This window comes from Schistocerca serialis, chromosome 1 (assembly GCF_023864345.2).
Source record: "Schistocerca serialis cubense isolate TAMUIC-IGC-003099 chromosome 1, iqSchSeri2.2, whole genome shotgun sequence".
Taxonomy (NCBI): domain Eukaryota; kingdom Metazoa; phylum Arthropoda; class Insecta; order Orthoptera; family Acrididae; genus Schistocerca; species Schistocerca serialis.
The window spans coordinates 1,234,112,701-1,234,125,148 of NC_064638.1; the positions used below are offsets into that span (position 1 = coordinate 1,234,112,701).

The 12,448-nt window shown below is 37.1% G+C and overlaps 1 protein-coding gene across 1 annotated transcript in view; it reads left to right on the forward strand.

The window, feature by feature from the left end:
• LOC126419168 (NKAP family protein CG6066) overlaps positions 1-12,448 on the forward strand; it is a 67,654-nt gene that overhangs the window by 25,185 nt on the left and 30,021 nt on the right. Inside the window, exon 3 of the mRNA XM_050086300.1 lies at positions 8,154-8,277. Within this exon, the coding sequence (XP_049942257.1) occupies positions 8,154-8,277 (124 nt within the window). The remainder of the gene's footprint in view (positions 1-8,153; positions 8,278-12,448) is intronic.

Consider the following 12,448-nt stretch of genomic DNA (forward strand, 5'->3'; position numbering starts at 1 on the left):
TACATGCTTCTGAGTTCATGTTCTTCTTTCTTGTTCTATGTGGAGATCATTCTTGTTCCTTGTGTTATAGTTGTGACAGTCTGCATTTGTGTGGAGATTACTTAGATTAGCTTTGGTTAAGAGTACACATTTAAGTATATAGACTGATCGCAGAGTAAGTATTCCTAACTTTTTGAAAAGAGGTCTGCAGTGAGCTTGTGTCAGACTGTGGGTAATTATTCGAACAGCCCATTTTTGTAAAATAAAAATGTCTTTCATATTAGATTTTGAGCTGGCCAGAACACTATTCCAAATGTGTCCATGAAAGATCGATAAAGAAAGATAAAGACATTAGGTCATAAACTGTCAGTTTCTGTAATGCACAATATACATTAATAATTGCCATTTTTCTTTCTTTAATTCATAACTAAATGCATCAACTTTAAAGTTCATCATTAAAATAGCTAATGAAATAATCAATATTTTAATTTGTTAATGAAGTAATCAATTTCATGAGATCAGTCAATAAAGCACTGATAAACTGGACAGTAATAATTATTAACAAAATCTAACATCCTTTCTATCATCGTAACCAAGGATTGTGATAACACAGCAAAGAGAGAAGTAATCAAGGGCTTTACAAAGCACACAAACACAGATAGATAAGTAATCAAAGTTACATCCACTATCATTAGTAATTAATGGATTCAAAAAGAGATTCAGTGGGAATGAAACAAATGCATGAATACATAAATACCTTACATCTTTGCAATATCCAAAAATATGTTTTCGTTGCACTTCTGTGTCACATTTTATCACTACATTCATGGGTACTCTGCTTTTTTGATAAATACCTAACCAGCACAGTAAATACTTCATATGGGATTGACAACACTGTCACCGTTCCACTTCAGTTGGATTTGTCGATAAACACCCAGTCGTCCGTGGCCTGCTGGGTAGGATGTCTGCACACACAGAGATGCTCTGGTGGAGTGGAAGAAGGGGGGCTATGATGATTGCGCTGCTTGCCGCGGTACAGCTGTGGTGGTAATGTAGCATGGCCAGATGTCACTGTGCACTGCTGGATGGAAAACTCGTAAACTGTTGGAAGACTGTTTAGTTCACTGCAATGTTTGGTGACAGTAAGGTAAAATGGCTGGTTGTTGCTGTGCATGGAGAATTTGTAAACTGTTGTATGTCACATTTTGTGATGTTGATTACTTTCCATGAGTCAGCAGCTTGCGTGCTCTGATGTAGTTAGTGTCACCAGGTTATGGTACCATGTAAACACAGAAAGAAAACATGCAACAGGATCACTTCACTTTAACAGATTATGGGGGGGGGGGGGGGGGGGTAATCATCACACACATGCAGTACAGTTCAAAATGGTGCAGTGACCAATTTGGAGTACATCCACACTGTAGTAATTCCTAAAAAAATTGAGTTTGAAAACCATCATATGAGATATCACCTCATAAGTCATGGTTTACTTAGTACTTTGGCATGCATATCGAAAACTTCTTGTCATTCTTCTTGATGAGAAGCAGGCAATTTACTTAAGTCATCTACTTCCTCTTGAATTTTTGATATGACATCTCAAACTTCTTGTTCCTTTTCTTTGGGTGCATTATTTTTCATACATACTGGCGCTTCAATCTCATTATCTGTTTTCTTCTGAATTGCACTAATTTCTAATCCGCAGACACATTCTCCTTTTCTTGCACCAAACCAGCAAAATTAACTTCCGATTTATCATCCCCATCACAAACACTTAAACATTCTGTTCCATAATCAATCTTATATCTTCATTCTGCCAGCCAGTCATTGCCAAAAATCTAGTCCACAGTCAAAGAATCAAGAATCAGTACCACCACATCAAAATGTCTGTCTCAAATCTTGCAGCTAATGAGTGCCTGTCCAGTAACAGTGCGACTTCTGTGCCCAGTTGCTGTAATGATATGTACACTATTGACAGGGGAAAACTGGCACCTCTTCTATTCCACGAAGCTGTTCATATAAACTTGTAGACATCGCTGTAGTATCACAGCCAGAATCTAAAATTGCTGTAATTTTCTGACCACTTACACTAAGTTCAATCCTGGATTCAACACTTCATCTACATCATGTGTATATTCTCTCAATAGTTCAGCCCTAATATTATCAGTTTCACATTTAATCATTTGTAGTCTCCTATTTGAACTGTTAGACTTTTCAGACATTTTGGAGCAGTCTCATCTGAAACTAATTATAGATTGCACGTTTTGTCAATGTCTGTCATCCGTATCTCTGAGTGGCGAACAATCCCGAACTCTTCCATCTTCTACTGTCTGTGGGTTATGCCCACCAAAATTATTTTCTCTCCTCTCAGTGTTTTGAATTTTGTCATCATTATGCCGATAAGTTCTCAACATTCATCTCCACACATGTCATTGTGTTGGTGTTGATTGTCGTGTTGTTAGTCCCACAATTGACGCCTGTAATTATCTTGTCTCAGTGCATCATTTCATTGAAAATGTTGATTACGACGAGTCAAATCTTGCTTTGATCCTCTCGACATTCTTTAATTATTTATTTCTTCTAAATGATCAACAACTCATAATAATTCATCAAAAACATCCAATGCTTGCAACGCTGTTTCCCTACTTTCCATGGTAAATGCTTTTTCAAAATTATGATCAACTAATAGGATTGTCTGCTAACTATTGTGCTTCCAGTGTTTTTGAAGAAAGTCATGCATCAATCCCTCATGCCGATCATAATTATGTTTAGCAAATAATTTCTCTTGCAGAGAAAAACACTTTCAAAGTCTACAAATGTTGTATACTGGTCGGACACAAGATTTACCCATATCTTACACAAGTATCGATGTTTTCTGATTCATTTTGAATTTGTACAAATACAACTTTAAATTGTTTCATGAAATCCACAAGATATAATCTTTTATATGAGACAAATTCTTTAAACTGTCCTTCATCAAGCACATTGTTAACAAGATTTTTACAATTACCTGTACCACGATTTTCTTGCATTAACATTTCTTTTTCCTCACGGATAATGTTTGTATCTGCTGAGGTATGGGATATTCTTACATTCTTTCACTGTGCCTTCCTGCGTCTGTATTTTTGATTCTAGATCAGAACATTGTTGTTGCACACCTGATACTACTTTAATGACTGATTTCGTATTTTCCTCACATGCAGTATGAGCTCGAACAAACTCATTATTTGTAACAGCATTGCTCAATAAAGCTTGTTTTACTACTTCAGTTTGTGAGTTGACTTGTTTCTGTATCTTAGGTACAGCTGCTCAGTTTTTTGACACTATGTTGCAACCTCATGCATAAACTGATTGTTTCTCATCAAGTGATTTCCTGCATTCCTGAGCAAAATTGTTAAACTGACTCAAAAACTCATTACGAAAATTCACTACTTTTCAATCCAACATTTTGGCCAATTTTTTAATTTGTTCAGAGTTTTTGTTCAGATTGTGCTCATGATAACAGAGTTTTTCAAAATCAGCATTCATTTTTTGTAAAAACTGCATCAGTATGTCCTCTCTTCCTGCAACCTCAAACCTATTGTTATCTGTTACTGCCACACATGGTTCAATGTTTACATTCAAGTTTGTATTTTCACTTTCCGGGGCATCAACATTTTGAATTCTACCACATAGTTCTGATTCATTAACAAAATCCATATCACCACTGTTCTGATTAACATAGTCCTCTCCATCGATAACAGTAGCATTCACTATTTGACTAGACATTGTTATTCAGTTGTCTACTGCATACACAAATTATAATTAAAATGAGATTATCCACAGCCTGCCAATCTTTTCCTGTCCGTCATTGCTCGTTGCTTGGAAGTCGAGGTGCTGCTAAAAATGTTTGATTCACTCACCACACATAGGTAGATACTGCCAATCAGGCTCCTGATCCAAAGATTGTTGCAGGATGCAACATCCGTGTCATAGGTCTCCACGTATAATGTCTCTGTCAGTATTCCTCCAGACCTGCTATATTTGGTTGCAGTCTCTCCTTACTTTTCCAACAAACTTTCCATGCAGTTAATCTTATTAAATAATTCCTGCAGAGAGACTGTGATGACTGTTTCAAGTGATAACATCAGTTGTTAAGGGGTCATAAATTATAATTTATTCAAACACTCAGTAATCTTGATCTTCATAATAGAATACAAAGGGATGAACTGTGTCCTGTTTGTTTACCCAGTGGTACCCTTGTAAAGGAATAGTTTTCAGGGAAGTCGGCAAGAATAAGCATTCATCAACTGCCAAGGTTTGCTTTTTGCCTTTCAGAAATTTACCCTGAACTGTGGAAATAAAGTGATGTGTATTTTCAGGCTTTGAAGGTTAGCTACTAACACTTCAAAAAACTCTTCGTGTGGTTTTGTAATTACCACTTTTTCCATTCTGTCTTGTGTCACCCATTGTTTGTATTATGTATTGTCAGGCATCAAATCATCATCTTCATATTCTTCAAACACATCAAGTAAAGCTTGTGTGCCTGGACAGACTTGACATTTTCCCATGACCACACAATTGTAACTGTCAATATTCCAAACTAGAACTTCCAAAAGATCTTTATACGCCACTCTAAGACTGGCCCCTTCTAACCTCAACTTTACATTCTGGTGATATAACAAACACCAACATTAAATTCAGTGATAGTTCATTCAAATTATACAATATTAACCTTTTTGTCTCTGAACCTTAGTACCATTTTCTTTCACAGAAACAATATTTTTTACGAGGCATCAAATAGCTGTTATTGTCATCTGTGTGGAACCTAATAATCTTTTCGATCGTGTTTTCATTATGAAATTAGAACTTCCATGTGGTGTAGTGCAACTTTTCTTTTGAAATTGAACTTCCAAATGCTTTTTGACAGTAGTTGCCACTTTTCAATTTTTGCATTCATTGCAAAAGGTCTTTTTTCTTCACTTAGTTTTTTAATTTTACTAGCAGGCAATACACACAGTACTTCACAGGCTAAATCCACTTTTTTAATAGCTTGCTCTTGAATGACAACATTATTTATCTGAACTATCACTATCCCTTTCTTTGTTAGTGACAAATATCTTAGAATAACATGTTAGACACAATGACTATCCTAGTATTATACTGATAAAAGGAATTTTATTTTTAGAATAATGATCAAACATTATTTCACCCAGACCTTTTGTTACAGGCTTATGTTTTTTTAAAGGTTCCAAGCAATACTGGCCAAAAGATGATGAAGTTTCTTTAAGAATTTAATTTCATGGTACTTGCAAGTTGAATTAACCTTTTGAGTCAACTTTTAAGTGAAACAACACTTTTTCTTCTTCACTGTAATCTTCAATTGAAGTAAAATCTCTTTAAGAAGCACTCCATACACACTTTTGTGGCAAGCTTCATTAATAAGAACACCAGTAGAACACTGAGACTCCATGGTTAAACTGCACACTTCAAGAGCTCATTGTTAACTGTGTGTGAGTGAACAGATGTTGGTGGAAGAGGGAAGACAACACAAAGACTTCTACAGGCTTGTCTGTGAGCCTGTACACACTTTCAGATCCTGTCTCCTAACCTGCTGAAACTTTCTGCAGAGGATTGTTTCAACAAATAATCATTCATCACTTTAATTTCATGTGTTTTTCGTGTGTTTAAATTATATAATTGATATACTTTATTCCACCATACCAGAGAAGGAAAGCTGCTACTCACCATATGGCGGAGATGCTGATTCACGAAAGGCACAATAAAAAGATTCACACAATCAAAGCTTTCGGTCATTAAGGCCTTTGTCAGCAGTACACACACACACACACACACACACACACACACACACACAACTTGCACACAAGTCTGCAGTCTCAGAGAGCTGGAACTTGTAGTTTCAGCTCTCTGAGACTGCGGACGTGTGTGTGTGTGTGTGTGTGTGTGTGTGTGTGTGTGTGTGTGTGTGTGTGTGTGTGTGTGTGTACTGCTGACAAAGGCCTTAATGACCTAAGGCTTGGATTGTGTGAATCTTTTTATTGTGCCTATCGCGACTCAGCATCTCCACTATATGGTGAGTAGCAGCTTTCCTTCTCTGGTATTGTTTCATTCCATCCTGGGTTTTCCATTGTTTGATATGCTTTATTCCTGTAGTTCAAATATTGCAGATATTAAGAAATGCAATTTTGACTCATGTTTGTAATTTTCTTTTTTCGAACATCCCATTGAATCTCAGAGATGAAATTTATACTGAAGTGTGATATCATAAAGGTCTATTGTGTGTTTAATTTTCAGATTTTTATCTGGCCCCTTAACAAAGATATTGCAAGCCAAAGAATGTAAATATTCAAAAAATCTGTTTTTTTTTTTAATTTAAATAGTGTATTTTTTTTAGTGTAAGCTTCTCACCATTGATACTCTGTAAAAAGTAAGCATACTGCATAGCGTAATACTGCAAATATTAAGGCTGAGAAATTACCCCTTCTTTGGAAAACTACTTTCCAAAAATCGAGCTTTTTAAGTTTGCAACCATTAACTTAGAACCATTAACATATATTAAGGAATACATTCAGCTAGTTGAGTATGGCTTTAATTTATAGTACAGTGTGTGATGAACTAAATGTTTCTGATTTGAAAGACCTGCGGCAACTCAACACTGAATAATTAAAAAAACTCAGAAGTTTACAAGATTATTTTGTAATGATAAGGGTTTTAGGTGTTATACTTCCAAAGCCACGAACCCTGTCTTCATGGTGACCGATGGCCATTACATCTCTGTCATTGACACTATTCGTAGAGAGATTCTATGTTCCATTCCCACACAGCAACTGCTGGTGTCTCTACGCTTACTTTTGCTTTAACACCTCAGTTTGTACTTTCATGCAGTGCCCATAGATATCAAGTTAGCATTCTTACAACTAATTTTATTGGTTATTCGTGGATGTCTGTAATTATCTTTTGCAAATGTAAAGTAATTACTACCATGGCCAACTGACATTTATGTAATCTTTTATCATTTTATTTTATTTTTATCTAGATTGCTATTTAAAGTTTTCACATACGCTATCATTGTATGTTAAGCACTACTGGCTTCCAATGAAATCACGCAGCAGATGAGGGGCGGAGCTTTCCCCTTTATACCACATATTGTTTTGACGCTATTTAGCAGTGGCCAGAAGTGTCTTCCAACACTTGTCAGTGCTCTGCTAATTGTCTGTGCTCACCATTTAATGGCATAAAAACTTTTTTATTCTATTAACAGTATAAGGAAAAAGATAGATTGCTACTCTCCATAAAGATGACATGCTGAGTCGCAGACAGGCACAACCAAAAGATTGTTACACGTCTAACTTTCGGCCGAAGCCACTTGGACCGGAACTGTCGAAGATGGCAGTCATGCGGGCATGAGCTGTGCTCGCTTGTGTTAATGTATGTTTGTGTGTTTCTTTTTCTAAAGAGGGCTTTGTGTGAAAGCTAAATGTGTGACAGCCTTTTCATTGTGCCTGTCTGCAAATTGGCGTGTTATGTTAATGGTGAGTAGCAATCTATTTTTTCCTTATATATTGATATCCCAACCGGGAATTTCTATTTTATTGTGATCATATTTCTGTATTTTTTGTGGAGATGGATTGTATGATTTTGGTACATGTTACCCTGTAAGGAGAACTACGTTTGTGCATTCCAGAGGCTTGTTCTGACGAGGATGTAGATATGATCGAAACTGATTACCACTGACACGTGTTTTTCAACTTTTAATAACAATTTGTGATCAACACTGTTATTCTTTCAAATTATCTGATCCAATCAATGCTTTCCAATACTGTTTTCAAAAATTATTAATATTTGTGAGTGAAACAAAAAAGAGTAATGTTTTACATATTTACTGTGTGATTCATAAAAGTATGTAAATATACTGAGATTATTATGAGTAGAAATTACTCCTATTCTTTAGTTATATTCACAGCAATTTGCACAAAAAGGGATAAGAATATTTATGCACACTTCCATCAATTTGAAAGACAGTGTCATCTGTTAATCTTTGTAGTTAACCATCTAATGAAAATAATTTTTTGTCTCTCGTGTTAAAGTGTCCAAAAAATTCATTTCCTTTACATTCATTAATTGTAATTTCTAAGTTTGAAACATTTAACAGTAAATTTTTTTTAAAAATTTTCTAGAAGAGCAGCCACAAGAAAAAGAAGGATAAAAAACAGAAGAAAAAGAAGAAGAAGAAAGAAAGTTCCAGCAGTTCATCAAGTTCTGATGATGAGGTAGCAGTGGAGCAGTGGGTTGAAAAGAATAGTAAGTGCCCATTGAGTTAGTGACAGATGGAAAACTCATATATAAGTTAGCACCATTTTCACATGTTCATTTTTTATTACATACGTATTTGTGAGGCAATTATTTCTTTAGTTTAAAACAGTCAGGGAATATGAAAGGCCATCAAAAATAAGGATATGGGTTAATTTAAGGCTGAAAAAAAAAGCAAATTATTATTCTTGTGTGAAAAATATATTGCTCAAAAGATAAGGGGAACGTGATTTTGGGCATCTGCCATACTCCATTGAGCAATAATATTAAGGACTGGGTAAGTTACCAAATTATACCTTTATCTTTTACAAATTAAGTACACAGTAAAGCATCATTACATCCTTAATTGTTTACATAAAAAGTACAGAAATGTCCTATAGGTGTCGAAAACAAAATGGAAACAATCATTCATCCCATCGATGTTGGTGCATTTCATTGGAATTTGAGAGCTTCAATAGCGTGTATGCCTCTGTGATCATTTGCCTATGCCTGACACCTATGTGGCATGCTCCATATGTCTACAGAGGTCTCTCTGTGATATCAGTTCCCATTCTTCTGTGGGAGCCTGTGTAAGATCTTGAAGAGTCTGTGGGGGAACAGGATGACTACAAACCTATCTGTCAAGCATGTCCTGCATATGGATATTAAGGTCAGGACTCACTGCCAGTCATTCCATTACTTCATTGTCCAGGCTTTGACAGACTTCCCTGGTGATGCACACCGCATAGGCCCTGGTATTATATATGCCACCACATGGTTAACAGAATCTGTTAGATGTACTGCCTGGTGGTAACCCAATCATGGATCACGACAGTATCTTGTGGCTGTCAACACTGAAGCTTCCCCACATCGTCACAGAACATTGGAAATTTGTCAATTTCCTAGACAGTGTTTGGCAGGTATCACTCACTATGGGGTCTCTGTGCCCACCTGAACATGGCCGTCACCTTGCATCAGAGGATATCTGGACTCCTCTGTGAATAACATGTTTTGCCACTGATGACGTTGCTGGTATGGGAACGTCAGAACTGAAGGTGAGCTGCAAGGTGTTGTCATGTCAAGTGGGGCACTCGAACAGGACATCTGGGTAATAAGGTCCTTTCTCATAACTTGTTCATTACAGGTCTGATCTGACACAGTGGTTCCAGTGGCTGTTCTGAGATCATGCTCTGGTGGCATCCATGTGATGCTGCAGCGCAGAGGTGGCCAGATAACGGCCTTCATTTGGGGTTATAACGGGGGTCCCTGACACTGTAATGCATTACACATCCAATACAAGGTGAATTATTTTAATTGTTGCCTACATTGAAAGCAAAGAACTCAAGCCATGCAATATGTCCACAGGTACTGCTGGTATCGAAATAGATTTAATGTTCCGGACATTAAGACACCTGTTTCCATAATTATTTTGAACAGTTGAAATTCACAATTTTAATTTTTGGCGTAAATTCAGTTATTATTTCCTGCACGTGCTTCTTGAAGAAATGCTCTTAACATAAAAATTGGCGATGGAATTAAATTTTATTCCTAAGCTCACCACATAAATGATGCCAGAAAAGACTCCAGTTATGACTCGAGTTTACTTAAAGGAAAAATTTGGCTGTTCACTAATTCAACTGTTAATTTTGTGTCACCTCTCGGTACACTTATAAGTCAAAACAGTGTTACCACTGCTCCTGTGATGATGGATGCCACCTGGTGGCATTGCAGGCACGTGACGTGATAACAAAAGTATGTAAGCAGAGCAGGCACGGACGAGAGATCATGCTAGCGAAGATTTGGGCTGCAAATGGGGAAATCCATTGAGATAAGCGGGTTTGACAAAGGGCAGATTATTATTACTCAGAGATTATTACTCAGATCCCGTGAATGAGTATCTCAAAAATGGCAAAGCTGGTCGAATGTTCGCATATTACTGTCGTGAGCACATACGGAAAGAGGTAGAAGGACAGTGAATATACCAGTATGTGCTTGCTAAATGGTTGGACGACCACAACTCTTCACAGAATGTGGGATTTGGAGGCTTGTCTGCTCTGTAAAGTAGGATAGATGGTGACCTCTGGTATCTCTGCTGAAAGAGCACAATGCTGGTGTACACACAAGTGTTTTGTAGCACACCGTTTAGCACATAGTTCGTCATACAATTTTGAGCATGGAGTTCTGCATCATTAATTACGATTGCAGTGAGCACGGGACCATCAGGATTCGACCATCGATCAATGGAAATATGTCAGTGCTTTGGGTAAAAAACATTTTTGCTAAAAAACGTCAGTGGTCATCTCCACGAATGCTGTCATCAAGTTTAGTGGCAGCTTGAAATGTGCAGCACACCACGGACAGCCTGTAGACTAGAGGGAGCAATACTATTTCATGGGTGACATTCTCCTGCGCTTGCATGAGACCTATGGTAGTAGTCGAAGACATGCTGACAGCTGCGAAACACCTGCATCACTTCATGCTATATGTATTCTCCAATGGTGATGTCATCTTTCAGCAGTATAATTGCCTATGTCTCAGAGCCAGAGCCTTGATACATTGGTCTGAGGTGTATTCTAGTGAACTCACATTGGTGTCTCAGCGATCAGGTTCTCCTGATGTAAATCTTACGAAACCCATCTTGGTTGCTATTGGGCCCCATCACTGCGTAAACAAGTCAGCGGTTTGTTATTTATGCAAATGACATGGCCTGTGTATAGACATCTAATGCCACATACCTCCACAAACCTACCAACAAGCTGCCGGATCCTTGATACAGAGAATCAGTGATTTATTTCATTCCAAAGGAGGACAAACAAGTAATTCAGCAGGTGGTCATTATGTCTTGGCTCATCAGTGTAAGTGCACACACTTTGTGTGTGTTCATGGCACCTGAATGACTGCAGCACACATACAACTAATTCTTATTTCAATGTAACTAATTCTCGTATTGTAAAATTTTAATGATTCTCCAGCACATTCTACTTAAATTTTCATAATTCACGTATTATATCCGCAAACATATTCTACTACCAGTACCATAGTCTGTTGTTGTTGAGAGCTCCAAAGGTAGAAATAGACAATGATTGATTGATAACGGGGAAGGAATACAATAGAAGATGAATGTTTGGCTCTGGGAGATGAAATAGTGATGGCAGCAGAGGACGAAATTGTCAAAAAGACAAAGGTCCTAGTAGAAATCTCTGGATAAGGCTGGAGATATTGAATTAAAATGAAAGTAGAAAATATAAAAATGCAACATGTCAAGCAGGCAAAAAGGAATACAAACGTCTAAATTGTGGAATTGTCAGAAAATGAAAAATGTCCAAGCATTAATGGTTAGAGGATGAATACAAGGCTGCAGAAGCATGCATGACTATGGGAAACACAGATGTGGCCTATACCAAATTTAAAGAGACCTTTGGAGGAAAGAGAAGTACTTGTATGAATATCAAGAGCTCATATTTATGTGAATCTATCTTTATCTGTATATACTATAAACAATTGATGACTCAATCTGAGCAGCTGTCTTAGAGTGCTTGCAGATGATGCTGTCATTTATTGTCTAGTAAAGTCATCAGAAGATCAAAACCAACTGCAAAACAATTCAGAAAAGATACCTGTAGGGTGCAAATTGACCCTAAATAATGAAAAGTGTGAAGTAATTCAACTGAGTGCTAAAAGGAATCCATTAAACTTTGATTACACAATAAATCAATCAGATCTAAAGGCCGGAAATTCAGCTAAATACTTAGGAATTAAGATTATGAACAACTTAAATTGCAAAAAGTTGTGGAGAAGGTGAACCAAAGGCTGCAATTTATTGGCAGAACTCTTAGAAGATGCAACAGATCTACTGAAGAGACTGCCTACACTACACTTGTCCAACTTCTTGAGGAGTACTGCGCAGTGTGGAGTCCTTACCAGATAGGACCAACGGAGAAAAGCAAGAAAATTCAAAGAAGAGCAACCCGTTTTGTATTATCAAGATATAGAGGAAAGTGTGTCATGGATGCGAGACAGGATTTGGGGTGGACATCATTAAAACAAAGCTGTTTCTAGTTGTGGCGGGATCTTCTCATGAAATTTCAATCACCAAATTTCTCCTCCCAGTGTGAAAATATTTTGTTGACACCATAGGGAGAAATGATCATCATAATAAAAGAAGGGAAATCAGAGCTCACCT